The following is a 17,071-nucleotide window of genomic DNA, read 5'->3' as shown; positions in this document are numbered from 1 at the left end:
AAGTCCTAATCCCCCCAAACTGTGAAGGTTACCTTACGTGGAAGAAAGGTCTTTGCAGATGTGATTAAGTAAAGGTCTTGAGATGGGAGATATGCTGGATTATCGGGTAGGTCCTGAATGCCCTCATGTGTGTTCTCTCTCTTTTTTTTTTTTTTTTGGCTGTGCTGGGTCTTTGCGGCCAGCAGGGGCTACTCTTCGTTGCTGTGCGCGGGCTTCTCATCGCCGTGGCTTCTCTTGTTGTGGAGCACGGGCACTAGGTGCATGGGCTTCAGTAGTTGTGGCTCATGGGCTCAGTAGTTGTGGCGCACAGGCTTAGTTGCTCCGCGGCATGTGGGATCTCCCCTGACCAGGGCTCGAACCCGTGTCCCCTGCATTGGCAGGCGGATTCTTAACCACTGCGCCATCAGGGAAGTCCCATGTGTGTTCTTATAACAGGGAGGCGGAGGGAGATTTGACACCCAGAGGAGAAGGTGATGTGAAGACGGAGCAGAGAGAGATTTGAAGATGCTGGCCTTGAAGATTGAGGGATGCCGGCCACAAGCCGAGGAACGACGGCCACCCCCAGGAACTGGAAGAGGCAAAGAGCAGATTCACCCCTGCAGCTGCCAGAGGGGGTGTAGCCGAGAGACAGTGTTTTCAGACACCCAGCCTCCAGGACTCTGAGACGAAAGACTTCTGTTCCTTTAAGCCACCAAGACTTTGCGGTAATTTCTACCAGCAGCCACAGGAAGTGAATACACTGGGCGTCCCCTCAATCACAGACTCTTAACTCACTGCCAGGTCCCTCACCTGGGCCCCAGGTTAGTGCTTTGGGTATGTTATCTCTCACCCCTCTGAAGAGCCTGTGAGGCAGGGACTGTTAGAATCCTCACTTCCCAAAGGAGGAAGATGAGGCACAGAGGTCGGACAACCCTTCAGAGGTCGCAGAGCTGGCGAGTGACAGAGCTATACAGAGGTGGGTGACTCCAGGGGTGACCCTCTTAACCACTGCGCCGGCCTCTGTCCCAGCTGAACACATGCTCCTAAACATGACACCCACACAAGCTTGCAGGTCCTGGTGATGGAAGTGGTACCTTCTTCTTTCAGTGCCCTAAGTTATAAAGCTACTACGTATCACAACTGCACGTAGAGCTTGTTAGTCCCGTAATGGGGCTTTGAGCATCTATGTCCTGAGACACGTCACAGGGCAACAAACTGGGACCCTAAGAGGCGGTGGCTTGTTCACTGCCTTAAGGCTGGTCCCTGAAGTTAGAGCCAGAATCAGAAGCTAATTCAGAATGTTCCCACCCTATACTTTAGGAGCAAATTAAGCAGCTGAAATGCGAAAAGAAATGCCGGCTTGGTTACACGACCCTCGCTATCTAAGGCAGACCCAGGACCATGCTCCAGAACAAAGATCTGAAGTCAAACACACTCTCCTGACACACGTGTTCTGGGCACGTGAGGTGTGATGCTTGCCGCCCCCCAGAAGGTGCAAGGGAAGTGGGACTGGGCACTTCCCGGATGACACATCGCACGGGGTGGGGGGCACCTGCCAAAAATGGGCCCATCCACTGGCTGACTGATGGCCCATCAGGTGCCCTCCTACTGGGCGAGCAATTGGATTAACCAGAGCAGCTCCCTGGAGTGAATTGGAGAATGTGGAGAGGATTGACGAGAGACAGACAGACAGACGAGACAGAGCAACCAATCTCCAGAGCTACACTGCATCCGGAAACTTTCCCGGAAGAGGCGTGCATACCCTCACTCCCCACCCCTAAGGCAGCCTCAGCGACTCTCCGTTCTTCTGGGTGGATCGAGCCTCCTGGGTAGCTCACAGGGCACAAAACAGAGGCAAACGGACACAATTAGCAGCATTCGCCCCAGTTTTTGTTTTGCGTGTTTGCATTCAGATGTGTACGTCTTTCTTCTTTTTTTGGCCATGCCACGTAGCTTGCGGGAGTTCCCTGACCAGGGATTGAACCCAGGCCCTCAGCGGTGAAAGCTCGGAGTCCTAACCACCAGACTGCCAGACAATTCCTAGATGGCTACATCTTTAATTCCTTTTTGAGGTGATATTCTTTTTTTTTAATTTATTTTATTGACGTTTAGTTGATTTACAATGTTGTGTTAATTTCTGCTGTACAGCAAAGTGATTCAGTTATACATATATGTTAGATATTTTTTCATATTTTTTTCCATGATGGTTTATCACAGGATATTGAATACAGTTTCCTGGGCTCTACAGTCAGACCTTGTTGTTTATCCATCCTCTAGATAATAGTTTGCATCCAGTAATCCCAAACTCCCAGTCCGTCCCTCCTCCACCCTCCTCCCCCTTGGAGGGGATAGTCTTATAAAATGCCTTCCTGAATTAATTTTGCTGCCCGTCACCCTAGCGAACCCACCTGGGCAAGTCAAATTTGCAAGGGCGTCCTCTCTACTGAGACAGGTCCCAGGAGGGCCCTTAACGGAACCAGCTTCAGGCAGAGACCACACTGTGTTCCTCTTTTTTCACGCTCTAGGGGCCAAAATGAGATGGGGCAACCTGGGACCCCGTTTTTTCTATACACTCTTGTCTGAATTAAAAATGTTCGAAAAATGAATGTTAAACCCTTCACCCGTGGAGGAATGTTTAGTATATTCCTGAACACAATGCTAACTTGAAAAAATACCTATTTTGTGCTTGCCCATAGTAAAAATAGAGCTGAACTCTATAGGTCATTGGTCACTGATGTAGTACGGGTTTATACCTGTGTGCTCAGCTGATCGCAAGATCGGGGTGCGCGTGTACTGTGCTCATGGGTCCCATTCATATAAGGCTGAACTTCACGAACGGCACCCTCCTCCCCCCCACCCGCCAGTATCGACAGGACTCCTCTCTCAGGGGACCTTGAGCTCAGGTGTCACCTTTTGGTGACAAAAATGGCATCACAGACCGAGAATTTTTTTTTTTTTTTTTGCGGTACGCGGGCCTCTCACTGCTGTGGCCTCTCCCGTTGCGGAGCACAGGCTTCGGACGCACAGGCTCAGCGGCCGTGGCTCACGGGCCCAGCCGCTCCGCAGCATGTGGGATCTTCCCGCACCGGGGCACGAACCCGTGTCCCCTGCATCGGCAGGCGGACTCTCAACCACTGCGCCACCAGGGAAGCCCACAATTCTTTTTTTTTAAAGAATCAATTTTATTTAATTTTGGTTGTGTTGGTTCTTCGTTGCTGCGCACGGGCTTTCTCTAGTTGCGGTGAGCAGGGTCTACTCTTCGTTGAAATGCGTGGGCTTCTCATTGCGGTGGCTTCTCTTGTTGTGGAGCATGGGCTCTAGGCGTGTGGGCTTCAGTAGTTGTAGCACATGGGCTCAGTAGTTGTGGCACACGGGCTCTAGAGCGCAGGCTCAGTACTTGTGGCACACAGGCTGTTGCTCTCCGGCATGTGGGATCTTCCCGGACCAGGGCTCGAACCCGTGTCCCCTGCATTAGAAGGCGGATTCTTAACCACTGCGCCACCAGGGAAGTCCCAAGCTTGCAATTCTTTCAAAATATAGTTGACCCTTGAACAACATGGGCCATTAGAAGCACCGACCCCTTGCAGTCAGAAAATCTGCATATAACTTTTCAGTCACCCCTCTGTATCCTCAGCTTCACATCCATGGATTCAACCAACCGAGGATCTTGTAGCACTGCCGTTATGTATTTAGTGAAAAAAGCCTGTGCAGAGGTGGATCTCTGCAGTTCAAACCCCTGTTGTTCAAGGGTCAACTGTAAACAGTTTTGTCACTTGATCGATAAGAAAAAAGTATTGGAATGGTTTTCATTTTATTTTGAGTAAAGTTGAACCCTTTTATGTTAATGGATCATTCAAAGTACCCGTTCTTTGTTCGTTTTCATGTCATGATGTCCATCTCCTTAAAGTCATTTAAAAATCCTTCATCTGCCATATACTTGGCATTTCTTTACCCCGTTCTGCAGTCTTCTAATCTTGTTACAAATTTTCTTTTTTTTTATTTTCTTTTTTATTATTATTTTTAAAATTTATTTATTTATTTTTGGCTGTGTTGGGTCTTCGTGTCTGTGCGAGGGCTTTCTCTAGTTGCGGCAAGTGGGGGCCACTCTTCATCACGGTGCGCGGGCGTCTCACTATCGCGGCCTCTCTCGTTGCGGAGCATAGGCTCCAGACGCGCCGGCTCAGTAGCTGTGGCTCATGGGCCTAGTTGCTCCGTGGCATGTGGGATCTTCCCAGACCAGGGCTTGAACCCGTGTCCCCTGCATTGGCAGGCAGATTCTCAACCACTGCATCACCAGGGAAGCCCACAAATTTTCTTTTTGGACAACTTGGATGATTCTAAACATGAGAACCTCTTCCAGAGGTTGCTTTGCAGCAGTAGGACAGGGGCTTAGAATGAAAAACAGGACTTAGGAGTATCTTTGAGTTAAGGCTGGGAGGGCAGGAGTCATGTCTGGGGCTGGCTCAGGGGGAGCTGGGCGTCCCTTTTGGTGAGGTCGTGAATAAGGGTTTGAGGAAACAGGATTACAAAGGGCCAGGTGTTCCCCAGGTTCCTTCCTAGGAAGCCGTCAGGACAGAGGGGCTGGTGAGCGCGGTGCGAACTTGGGGAAGAATGACGGGAGCTGGACAGAAAGGAGCGAGTGGGAGGCGGGGGCTTGTTCAGAGGCCGCCAGTGGCCGCATACCCGCGCCGGGCCGTGAGTCCACCTGCGGCCGCCGCGGACTCGCTTCCGCGCCGGTGGACTCTGTCACGCCGAGGGCTCTGCTCACACCCACGGCCAGCCGAGCACGTGCACGAGCAGCTGACCCCGCGGCGCGGGCGCGGCCGGGGAGCGGCGCCCCGGAGAGCGGCGCCCCGGGAGGTCAGGGCGGAAAGGCCGAGCGCGGGGCTGATCTCAGCGCCTCGTGGCCCCTCGTGACCGCGCTTCGCCGAGAACCTGGGGCCACGGCGGCCACTAGGACTCGGGCCCCAAGCCCTCGAGACTGCCTCGCGCAGCCGGGCGGGGCGTGGAGCGCGGAGCGCGGAGCGCGGAGCGCAGCGTGGGCCGCGTGGGCGGGGCGTAGTGCGCGGCGTGGGCGGGGCCGTGACAGGGCGTCAAGGGGCGTGGGCGGGGTGCGTGGGCGAGGCGTGGGGCGCGACGGCCAGACGTGGAGCGCGACGGCGGGGCGTGGAGCGCAGCGGGGGCGGGGCATGGTGCGCGGGGCCTTGACAGGGCGTCAGGGGCGGGGCACAACGGTGCGTGCCTGCTACGGTGGGGCGTGGCGTCGCGCGAAGAGGCGGGGCACGGCGTCGGGCACAGGGCACGGCGCAGGGCACGGGGCGGGCGGCGTCGACGCCAGGCGGGATGACGGTGATGGGGTGAGGGTGACGGGGTGAGGGTGGCGGGGCCGGGCTGGAGCCTCCGGGCTGGGGCCTCCTGGCCGGGCGGCCGGCTGGTAGAGGATAAGGACGGTCGCGGTCGGTGGGGAGGGAGGAAGATGTGGGAGGAGCAGCCGTGGCGGAAGCGGGGAGGACGGCGGGGGCGGGAGTATCTCGGGAGAGCCAGGCCAGGCTTCCTTGGGTGGAAAAGACGAAGCGACAGTACCCGGGGATCCCCCAGGCCGCCCCCTACCGGGCCGGCTCGCGCTGGCGCGGGGCAGAGCCCAAGGAGCGAGTTGCTATGGACACCCGGCCAGGGTGGCCGTCCGCTTCCGGTCCCGGCGCGCCGGCAGCTCTCGGGCCCCCATCCCCCGAAGTGACCCCCATCCCCCGAAGTGACCCCCATCCCCCGAAGTGACCCCCACGTGGGAGGCCTCCTGACCTTTGACACCGCCTTTTTACCGTTAGGGTGAAGGCACCACGCGCTCCCGCCCAGGCCCAGACATGCCGGTCCTTGTGAGGCAGAAACTTGAGAGGGAGCCGTCCTCTCCCTGAAGGTGGGTAGAACGACAGGACGTTGTCCTGGGGGAGAAGTCGCATTTCGGCCCATTGTGGAGCAGTGAGGACGAGCCTCTGCTCATAGGAGAGCTTTGACAAGACAGAGCTTCGTTTGGGGGATTTCTTCCACACTCTGGAACGTCAGAGTTCAGATGTCCAGCCAGGACAGCCATTCGCTTAAACTTGCCCATCAATTGCCTGTCATTAAACTGGAGGAAATGTAGATAATTAGAAAATATGCTAGTTCCAGACAGTGACGTCCAGTTTTTTCCTTTCCTCCCTCACAAAGCCTCGCGGTGGAACAGCTGTCTGACCCGTTCAAAGGGAAGGATGACATCTCTGCGCAGGCACGCGATGTGAATGGAAGAGGCGTGTCACTGTGAGTCTGGCTTTTAGTCACCTGGTGTCTTCCTCAGGGTGACACGACCCGGAGACGATGAACTTCAGTGGCTGAGATATATTATTAGCCTGCAGTTAAGTTACAGAAATGGCAAGATTTACATTAGTTCTCTTTCCATTCGGTCGTGAACATCTTTGGGTCACACTGGAAAGGATGAATATTTTTCATGTGGCCCTAATGAGTCAGTTCACAATATTATTACCTAAATGGCAGAAGGAAATGGGAAATCAGGTCACGTCTTATGGTTACCACTAGTTTTTATAATAGGAGGAGGTTCCCTAAGAGATGGAGGAATGAATATCATGGTTGTCTTTTCACTCTTTCAGAGACCCTCCCCAAGAAATTGATTAGAAATGGGCAAAGCAAACAGTAATTTGGAGTGATCACTCCAAGGCATTAGCAATCAATCAGTCATTCCGTGCCAGGGAGAAATAAAAGATGTCTGTGGAGGATGTACATAGATTAGAGTCACCAGTATGGATGTGCATTTTATATTTGACTACTTGTGTCTTTCTGGTAGATGCAAACAGTATGGCACTCTGAGCGCACACTAAAGACAGCTCTCATCTCAAAGAACCCAGCGCTTGTGTCACAGTATGAGAAGTTAGACGCTGGGGAAAAGCGTCTGATGGACGAAGCCTTCCGGCCAGACAGTGATCTCTTTGGACCCATTACTTTGCATTCGCAGTCAGACTGGATGACCTCCCATCCTGAGGCTCCCCAAGGCTTTGAAGAGTTTTTCAGTGATCCTTACAGAAAGACACCTTCTCCACAGAAGCACAGTGTTTATATACAGTGCATTGGTATATATTGGATTTGTTTGGTTTTGCAGTGGTGCTGTGGCCAGGGGTAGTTTGGGGTGTCGATCTCATTTAAGCGGGCAGTTTTTATAATCATTTTTGACATTCATTCCCGAGGTGGAAGTTTTGTAGCCAAACTGCCTTAAAAGAGGATGTTTTGTTTCTTTCTAATTCGTATTCACCTCAGTGAACGATAAAGATGTATTGAAAATTTACAGTTGGTTTGTGTCTAATCCCAAATTTCTAATTGTAGACTGAGGTAAAGGCTATTTTAATCATCTCATAGTCTGTCTTTAAATTTTCTTCCATGCTATAGGATTGCTAGGAAACACCAGAAGTATCAGTGAAGAATATGTGAAATGGCTCAAGGGCTACTGTGAAGCATTTTTCTATGGCTTGACAGTAAAACTCCTAGAACCAGTTCCTGTCTCTGAAACGAGGTGCTCCTTTAGAATCAATGATAACACGCAGAACCTACAGATTCATGCAGGTGAATTAAACAGCTTTACACTTTGAATTGAGCTATATGTGTGTGTGTGTGTGTGTGTGTGTGTGTGTATATCACACGCATGTTTCTTTTTAAATAGGGCAGATCCTGAAGTTCTTAAAAAAGAAGAAACCTGAAGATGCTTTTTGTGTTGTGGGAATAACGATGATCGATCTTTACCCAAGAGACTCCTGGAATTTTGTCTTTGGACAGGCCTCTTTGACAGATGGTATTCCTTTTGACATTGTTGCTACCTAAGACTGTATAGTATCTCTGGCGCGGCACCTGCCGTAAAGGGAAGGGTGCTGCTGATAGACCCCTTTGATCTGGGTTTCTCCACAGGTTGGCCATTCAGCGCCTGTGTGACCTGGAAGCTAATAATACCTATTTCACAGTGCCATTTTGAGATAATTTACATAAGAGTGCTGATCTGTAAGAAGTGTGTACATATGCCTGGCACATACATAGGCATTCAGCACAACAGGTGGTGAATGTAGGTAATTCCGTGGCAAGGTGACTTAAATAAGGATATTTGAATTGTCATTAATGTCAGTGAAAATCTTGCTGATTGTTTTTCAGCTCTTCTAGTAGTCTTCTTGCACAGATGAGGGAGCTGTAGACTGATTTACGAGTGTGCTTCATATCCAGCGTCTCAGGACATTTTGTTATTTTATTTATGGTCAGTTTCAGTCTTTGACTTGAAGTAAAATAACCTTTGACTCATTGCGAGCCCTGCTTGATAACCCTGGGGGTGGGGAAGGACCCAGAAGCAGATCGTACTTTTGCCTATTTTGGTTTTCTTTTTGCCTTCTCCCCACCCTCTGCTTTTGCTTTTATTTTTCTCCCCTTTTCCCCCAGGATCTAAAACAGGTTTCAAGGGGAAAAGTCCAGTAAACTGAGGGGCATGATAGTGCATTAGCGTTCTAGGTATGGGGAGCAAGTACCAGGGCCCGTACGAGTACAGAGGTTATAGACTGGCTGTCACATCAGCCCCGGGGTTTGTTGGGGTGGGAGCTCTCGCTAACAAACGTTTCTTCCTATTAGAGACACACCTCTTCTCCCAGTTCATTAGGGGTGGGGGCCTAGGGTGCTGTGGGGCCTCCTCTTCCCACCCACACCTTCATCCTCTCCCACCCCTTCATCTTCACTCTCCATTTACATTCTTACAGCGCCAGCCCCCCCGCCCCCATGACCTCACTAACTAACCCACTCTCTCAGAGACCTGGGTCACTGCTGTCCCCCTGAGCTTTTGTACGAGCTTTCTATCAGAAATAAATTTGTATGAGCTAAATCTTTATTTCCCCTTTTATTATTAACCTGATAGAGATAGAACCATTAAAAAACTTTTAAACAATGTATTTATCTAGATATTGTTAACTAATCTATCTTATGCATTTGAGGAGGTCAGGAAGCACTCCCCCCAAATGTTTCTATTTCTTTTTTTTTTCTCAGTAAGTTTCTTAAATATTATGTGATGTAAGAGAAGATGTAGTAGGAGAGCAGGGTTGATCTGCTGTGCAGTGAGACAGTATCCTACTACAAGTGACTTCATTCTCTCCAAGTTTATAAAGATTGGTATTTTAAAATTGAGACATTTTTAATTACCAAAGGAAGTAATCTGTTGGTAGGATTATTAGAAGAAAAAAATGTTCTTGCTGAAGGTATTATAGTGAAATATACCCACACTTGTTTGGTCAGAGGAGGTCACTTGTGATGTGAGTAGGTTTAGTTTTTTCTTAATTTCCAGAATGCTCTCTTCCCCTAAATCTCAAATACCAAGGTGGAGTGAGGTGCAGTCTTCTTGAATCAAATTAGGTTGGACAAACTTACTACGAATTCACTTCCTTAACACAAATGTTCCTTACTACTTCCGAAGAGCAGCTGAAAGAGGCATACGTGCAAGCAACACCGTGAACAAGTGGAATCGTAGAGCGGTCAGTCCCCTGTAGAACGAGTGGCGCGTCAGTCTGTTCTCTGTGCAGAGATGGTTGAAACTAGCCTAGATGTCACAGGAAGTCAGTTACAGGGGTTTGCTCTGCTCACCGGCACAGCTGCAGAGAGTTGTGCTGGGTTTACAGGGGGGAGGACAGGAGAGGTTCTTCTCTCTGAAGGCAGGGTCCAAACATGGTCACCAAGGCAGTGGGGCAGTGGCCGGATGTCTTCCTGTATAGCAGGGCACGAGGGCAGGACGGGACCCTCAGTGACATGCACGGCACCGAGACCTGTTTACCGGGATCTTCCAGAGTGAGGTCATGAGCCTGCGGTTCATTCACTCTGTCGCTCCTTTTGGAGTACTTTATTTGGGCTATTTAAGAAAATGACTTCTTTTTTTATTCTTATTTTCCACTTGGCTTGTGGGATCTTAGTTCCCCAACTAGGAATTGAACCCGGGCCCAAGGCAGTGAAAGCGCAGAGTCCTAACCACTGTACCGCCAGGGAATTCCCCCCAAAATGACTTCTTTTGTGGGGAAAAAAACTTTGTGGAACTTAAAATTTCTCAAGAATTTGACGTCAAGATCATTAAGTTTTACAGAGCAGAGCAGGTTGGTTAGCAGAAGATTCTGATCGGGAAATCGGGGCAGAAGTCTCCTTTGTCCGGGCGAACCTTAGCCAAGCTTACTGGGGCTGCGGGCACTCCCCAGCCAGGTGCCCAGGCGGGCTCTTTTTCAGTCTTTTCTTCAGGAATCTTCCTCTTACTCCGTCGTTGCTTGTCTTCTTTTCCTAGGTGTGGGGATATTCAGCTTTGCCAGGTACGGCAGTGATTTTTATAGCTCCCACTACGAAGGCAAACTGAAGAAGCTGCAGAAGAAGTCTTCAAGTGACTACTCGGTTTTTGATAATTATTACGTTCCTGAAGTGACTAGTGTTTTGCTGCTTCGGTCCTGTAAGGTGAGCTGTTCGGACGATCCACCAGGAGTGTTTTTTTAAGAGATCTTGATCCCCTGCCTTTGTATGTCGACAGTCCTTAAGGTAGTTTTATAAATGACTTTGTGTCATCTGTATACTTTTGGTGGATACTGCTTGACTGAAGTTAGCAATAAAACCAGAATGTAAATGGTACCTTCGTACTGAAATGTACAGTACCTGTGACGGTTTTTTGTCCTGTTAGTGACACGCGGCCTTGGCTGTACCCGTCTCCTGACCATTAGCTTAATTCCAGAATTCTGGGCAGGTAGGGACGCCGTGCTCGTCAAGTCGGGCTAACTCCCGGGGGCCTGCGGGACCCCTGCACTCTAGCTCCTGGCGGGGAATGGGCCTTCCCCTTGGGCTGCGGGCTGCCTACTGCAGCTGCTGGTTCTGCTGCTGGTTCCTCGTGTCTCCCCCTGCCCTGCTCTGTGGAAAGCCTGTCTCCTCGTTTCCCCCTTTCTTCATAGCCAGACGGGCTTTTCTGCTTTCACCACTGCTGTGTGTCGGGGGTAGAGAACGACACCTGATGGAATGACGGGTTCAGAGTACAGCCGACCGTTAAGCGACATGGCTTTAAACTGCAAGGGTCCCCTTACGTGCAGTGTTCCTCACTGGTGCCATAGGTACTGCCCTACCGCAAGGGCCCGCGGAACTGCGGATGCAGAGGGCTGACTGTAAAGCCAGAGCAGGTTCTTGACTGCAGGGGGGTCGGTGCCCCACCCCCCCTCGTTCAAGGGTCAGCTGTACGTTCCCTGCATTAATCTGCTTGTTAACATGCAGTTCAAGCTGCTCCCCTGCTACCTACCAGCTGGGCATCTCTGGGGGAAGGGCCTCAGAATCTACGTGTTAGCAAGCATCCCACTGGTCCAGAGCAGTGGTCTCAACCAGGGGTGGTTTTGCCACCCAGGGAATATTTGGCCGTGTCTGGAGACATTTCTGGTTGTCACAGCGGGGGAGGAGATGCTACTGGCGTCTGGTGGGTGGAGGCCCGGGCTGCTCAACACCCTGCAGTGCACAAGACACCCCACCCCGACCCCGTCAAGGAATGATCCTGTCCAACATGTGAGTGGTGTCGAGGTGGAGAAACCCTGGGCAGGGGAGTACTGAAGCCCAGAGAGGAAGGCAGTAAGACATTCAGGGAAATGAGGGACTAAGTCTTGGGGCAGATTGAGGTTTTGGTGGTGATGGTAAGGGAGCTCATTCCTGTGAATTGGTTTCTTGGAAGAGCATGCAAAGAAGGGGGTGTACCTTGTTGCTGATGACCGTGCTGCTGTAAGCCTCCACGTGAATGTCTTGCAGACTTTAACCCATGAGATTGGACATATCTTTGGACTTCGGCACTGCCAGTGGCTCGCATGCCTGATGCAAGGCTCCAACCACTTGGAAGAAGCTGACCAGCGTCCCCTCGACCTTTGCCCCATCTGTTTACGCAAGTTGCAGAGTGCTGTCGGCTTCCACCTTAAAGACAGATACAAAGTAAGTGGGGGAAGCCATAAAGGGGGAAGTGGTTATTTAAGTAGCAAACTACCATTTTCTATTAGGCCCTTCTCTGGAGGTGATTTATCAGAGGAAATTAGTGCAAAGGTAAGCAGGAAGCTGTGGTTTTAAAAAAAGTGCAAAGAAATATCTTCCTTAAAAACTTTGACTTGCCTTACACTTAGAATTCAATGAGAAATGGTGGAAGAGGTTTCTGTGTCTCCCGTTCATTTAGGGCCAGAGAGCTTGACTTTGCAGAGCAGAATAAATATTGATAAGTGAGGGAAAGTTCATGTTTAAAAACTCTATGAAGGGACTTGCCTGGTAGTGCAGTGGTTAAGAATCCGCCTGCCAGTGCAGGGGACACGGGTTCCAGCCCCGGCCCGGGAAGATCCCACATGCCACGGAGCAACTAAGCCTGTGCGCCACAACTACTGAGCCTGCGCTCTAGAGCCCGCGAGCCACAACTACTGAAGCCCGCGCACCTAGAGCCCATGCTCCACAACAAGGGAAGCCACCGTGATGAGAAGCCCATGCACCACAATGAAGAGTAGCCCCCGCTCGCAGCAACTAGAGAAAGCCTGCGCACAGCAATGAAGACCCAACACAGCCAAAAATAAATAAATAATAATAAATTTACATTAAAACCCCCCCAAAACTATGAATATGTGGAAGCGATTTATCTTTCCACACATGGGACAAGGGTATGATATTCATTAGGAGGAAGGCATGATTTTAAGAAGGAGGGAAAGTATCTAATCTCGATGTGCAAGTGAATGTCTGTGTGTCCACAAACATAGCGACTGCAATCCCTGTCTACACATGTGTCTTCACATATGTATATCTGGCATGCCTATGTGTACACTTAACAGGTGTATACGTATCCCCGTGAAATTGCAACCACGATATAATAATGCCTGTGGAACACCTAGCAAGTTGAGGAAAGAAAGTAATTATCCTCCCACCTTCAAAAAACTGTGAGGACTCAGTGTAATTCTTCTCTTCTGTGCATCCTCATGACTGTCCTGTGTGCTCACAGCTGGCGTGTTTCTGGTGCATGCCCTTTGACAAGCATGGTCTCACCTTCGTGACCATCTTTATCCAATGGAACAGCTCCGTGGGGTAGCATAAGTCACCGATGTTGATAACTTGATTTGGAAGCTAATGTTTTTCTCTTGCCTAAGTCTGTTTTGCTGGGATTTGTTAAAAGGTGAATCTGTTTTTCAAGGCGCTGGTGAGGTGGGTTGATGCTGAGTCCACTGACACACCTACGGTTACTCCAAAACATAGTCGTGAGGATCCTCCGAGTTTGCCAAAACCTGTGGAAGCCTTTAAAGAATGGAAAGAGTGGATAACAAAATGCCTTGCTGTTCTCCAGAAATAAGAACCTTCAAATAGGAGTAATTAAAATAAACACTTGCACATCATGCTTTCATTTGGGTGGAGTACTGTACTGTGTTGGAATAAACTGTTACACTGATTCTGCACTGTGTCAAAGTAACAGTGGAATTTTTTTTCAAAGCACTGGAACTTGGAACTTCGAACTGGGGCTCATTTACAATGATAACAATTCAAAACGCTTTCTCTTCTGTCTTAGTAGCCTGGGGTGTGGCAGCAAGCACGACATTTCCATTCTTCAGATACGTTTATGTCTCCTGAGAGAGCCAGGGCCAGCCGTAACTAGTAACTAACGAGTCCTGTAAACATAGCTCTCCCTGTCCTGAGAAAGGGTTTCCAAGGAACATAATTTCCAGAGGATGATTTCTGGTTCAGTTTTTAGAAAGAGGTGCTCCCCGTCTGCTGACCGGGCCAAGTCACTTTCTCCATTCACACCCCTTCTGCTCTTCTGCAAACTTTTCCACCCTTGGGGGCTGCCTTACCTCTTTTTTTCCTTTGCTGATTGTTAGCTCATCCCTGAAAGAAGCAACAGCTCGCTTCAGCTTTTAGCAGCTTAAAACATGTCCTCTTCTCAAGAGTATTTTCCAGTGAAAACGCCAGTGGCGCTTGCAGTGCGCCGTATGCTTGTGGGGACTGCAGTTCTCAGCTCTCAGAGAGCCCTTTGTGAGGGGTCTTGCGATGATTTGTTGTAGTTGTTGCGGAGTGCAAGCTTGTCCCGCTGGCCGGCACGGCAGGCCAGTAAGTCAAGAGGCGAATTTTGGGGGCAAGGAATAGTGACCTTATTCAGAAAGCCAGCAGACCAAGAAGATGGTAGACTAGTGTCCCAAAGGAGTTAGAATTCAGGCTTTTAAACTAAAAGGGGCGGGGATGTGGTTGGTAGAATTCAGGCTTTTATACTAAAAGGGGCGGGGCCGTGGTGGGTTGTTGCAGACTTCTTGGTGTCAGAATCCTTTGTTCTTGCAGCTGTCCCCTTAGGTCAGGTCACCATGTTCTGTGAACCTCCAACAAGATAAATGTTATTCTCTTCTGCAGCTTTTCCTCTGTATATGGATGGAAAAGTGTTACACCCTTCAAGGTCAGAGCCTTGAGAATGGGCTCTTCTGTATATTTCAGGCTCTAGGCAACATTCTTAAATTGTAGCAAAAGTGGCAGAACAGGAAGGTTAAAGTGAAAGACACAGATCCAGTATGGAGTCTGGTTGGTTCTTCCCTCTTACATACTGGTCCTTACGGTTGTGAGTGTTGCACTTTTTCTGTTGCATTGTTTCTTTGAGTGAGAGCGCCGGGTGGGGTTCCCCGTGGGTGTGCCAGGAATGCCCATGACGGCCTGTCCGGCTGGGAACATGGGCTGGATTCCCACCGTGGGGAACAGGGCGAAGACCTCAGACCTGAGAGCCGGAGAACCTGCCTCAGCTGGATCCAGTCTCCCGGAAATCTGGAAATTAGAGCAAATCACATGACTGCATGCCCAGCAGATTCCCACTTCTCCTTTAATCTTGAGGGTGAAACTAAAGGTAATTTTTTAACTTTGATGCCTAAATCCTTTCAGTTATTATTTATTGCAGTATGACTTAAAGCACATTTTAGAACCGAACCAACGGTTTCTCTTCCATTCACTCTCCTACTCGATTAAACCTCCCTGAGTCATTTAGAAAATGGTGGTTTGCCGTTAAAACTAACTGGAGGGCAGACGCTTGGTCACTCTAATACTGCAGAGAGAACCCAGTGCAGCGTGGACTTTTGTGGATTGTATTACGGGTTGTGTATCTTCCTGGAGTCATGCGCTTTTAACTCTTCTCCATTCCGTCCAGTTTTCTTTCCTTTTCCTACAGGGTAAGCACAGCTTTAGTCGTGTAGGTCAGCGTTAGTTACAAGCCTAAAAGAACTCAGATTTGGCTGTGTGTGTCAGTGGGGGTTACAGTTATTTGGTCAAGATAGAAGCCTGTTTGCACCGCCTTTGCACTGTGAGACCAGGAAAAAGGTCGATTGAAACAAATCATTCACTCTTGTCACAAGCTGGATGAGCAGAAGTTTTAGGTCATGGGCACTTATTCAGAAATCATCACTGAAGTGTGTATAACCAATTATTGCATTGCATTTACTTTTGGAACATTTCTTAGGGTTAAGTTAGATAATTTGTTTCCTGCAACTAAATTTACACACTGTAGGTTAATCTTCGTAGTTTTTAAGAATGATTTTCACTTAGTGACAAACAGAAACCTATGCAGCTTTTGCTCTGCAAGTGCTGAAGGACAAGGTATTTGGGAGTAAAGAGAGTAGTTTTCCACGGGAGAACACCATTCTAGAAAACAGTGAATCTGGAGCGTTCACGGTGGCGCCCAGGGACTCAGCAGTGTCTCTTGGGGCAAGGGAAGGGTTACGTTTTCAGTTCAGGCCGCAGAGACTAAAGCGGGAGGCCGAGCGCGGCCCCGGCTCCGCAGCAGAGATGCCCACGCCGCGAACGAGCGCGCTCCCATCCTGGTCCCCCGACCTCCCTCCTCCCCCTCTCCCTCCTCCTCCCTCTCCCCCGCAGGAAGCGCCCGGCAGCTTCCGCCCGGGGCTCCCCCGTCCGGACCGACCGGACCGCGGGGCGCAGCGGGCCTCCCTTCCGCGGGACCGGACGACCGAGCGCAGCGCAGCCACGTGGGCCGCAGGCGGGGCTGGAGGCCGGCGGGCGAGGGGCGCGGGCGCAGAGCCGTGAGTGCATCCGCGCGGACCCAGCGGTGCCGAGGCCTGTGGAGCCTTAACCTCATTCCTTGTTTCGGCTCCGATGGGTGATCAGAGCGGCTCCGGCCGGTGTAACACGAGCCACTGTGGCAGGGCATGTTTCTAGGAGCCCCGTGAGCGCGTGCAGAGAGAAGCAGGTGAAATTAATGTAATCGTGTAGTCTGCGTGCTCCAGTACGTCCAGAATATTACCAACGGGAGATGGGTATAAGACTTACATATTTTACGTTCCTTGCGTGTGTGTATATGTGTGTGTGTCTGGGAATAACTAAGACCTAGTCTCCCGGCAGGTTGGATGTTTATAATACGGTATTGTTGTCTGTGTCGTCCCAGTACTGTGCACTCATCTCCAGGATTTATTTATCTACTGGTTGAGAATTTGGATCCTTAAACCTTCGCTCCTGTTCGCCCTCCCCCAACCCCTGATAACTACCATTCTCTCCCTGTTTGTATCAGTTCTGCTCTGGTAAAGCCCACGTGTGTGTGATGGCATACAGCATCAGTCTTTCTCTGCTTATCTCACTTCACATTATTTTCACCTACTAAGTCTTCAAATTCCGCGTGTGTTTTACTGGGGCAGCGCCTCTCAGTTCCCATTGGCCGCATTTCAAGTGGCCAGCAGGTCCCACGGGTCCTGGCTGCTGTATTGGACGGGGCGGAGCTCAGTTCGGACCGATGTCTAGTCCGCATGCAAAGATGTCCCTGTGAAGCTGAAGTAACAAGGGAGTGAGGCTTTGAAAGGGAAAGGTCACGGGGTCTCCGGACAGTGTGTACAGAGAGGGTTCACATTCAGGCTGAAAGTGGGGAGCACTGGAAGGGTCTCTGGGTTCCCTGTAGATTTGCCTTGGGACTTGCGGGTTTTCCCGGTGGCGGATGGAGTTTTACTGTCTCCTCCCATTGCGAAGGGCCTGGTGCGTCCTTTCCACTTTTGGAAAGCAGAGTTGGGAAGTGTTAATGTGCAAACAAGCCCGCAGTAGCGAAGTA

The 17,071-nt window shown here is 50.3% G+C and overlaps 2 protein-coding genes across 12 annotated transcripts in view; both read left to right on the top strand.

The window, feature by feature from the left end:
• Positions 1 to 5,207: 5,207 nt before the first annotated feature.
• AMZ2 (archaelysin family metallopeptidase 2) lies at positions 5,208 to 13,444 on the top strand. Of its 7 annotated transcripts, none has more exons than XM_067714069.1 (9): positions 5,210 to 5,336; positions 5,805 to 5,893; positions 6,184 to 6,273; positions 6,815 to 7,097; positions 7,411 to 7,584; positions 7,682 to 7,810; positions 10,307 to 10,470; positions 11,788 to 11,964; positions 13,175 to 13,444. In XM_067714069.1, the coding sequence occupies exons 4-9, from the start codon at positions 6,815 to 6,817 to the stop codon at positions 13,346 to 13,348; spliced, it is 1,101 nt and encodes a 366-aa protein (XP_067570170.1). In that variant the 5' UTR covers positions 5,210 to 5,336; positions 5,805 to 5,893; positions 6,184 to 6,273; the 3' UTR covers positions 13,349 to 13,444. The 7 variants fall into 7 exon arrangements, with proteins under 7 accessions (XP_067570176.1, XP_067570170.1, XP_067570177.1 ...); XM_067714076.1 differs by lacking the exon at positions 13,175 to 13,444 and adding an exon at positions 12,837 to 13,160 and having other exon boundaries at positions 5,211 to 5,336; XM_067714074.1 differs by having other exon boundaries at positions 5,212 to 5,336; positions 13,193 to 13,444.
• Positions 13,445 to 14,304: 860 nt separating this feature from the next.
• ARSG (arylsulfatase G) overlaps positions 14,305 to 17,071 on the top strand; it is a 120,348-nt gene continuing 117,581 nt past the window's right edge. For 2 of the 5 annotated variants that reach the window (XM_067717681.1, XM_067717676.1), the window contains exon 1: positions 15,899 to 16,225. The gene's annotated coding sequence lies outside the window, so the exon portion shown is untranslated. Of the gene's footprint in view, positions 14,876 to 15,898; positions 16,293 to 17,071 lie in introns of those variants that run through there. The other 3 variants (XM_067717677.1, XM_067717679.1, XM_067717678.1) reach the window with 3 other exon arrangements.

Source organism: Pseudorca crassidens, chromosome 19, assembly GCF_039906515.1.
Source record: "Pseudorca crassidens isolate mPseCra1 chromosome 19, mPseCra1.hap1, whole genome shotgun sequence".
NCBI classification, from domain to species: Eukaryota; Metazoa; Chordata; class Mammalia; order Artiodactyla; family Delphinidae; genus Pseudorca; species Pseudorca crassidens.
The sequence above is the reverse complement of the archived record's forward strand: the minus strand, read 5'-3'. Positions and strand labels throughout refer to the sequence as shown.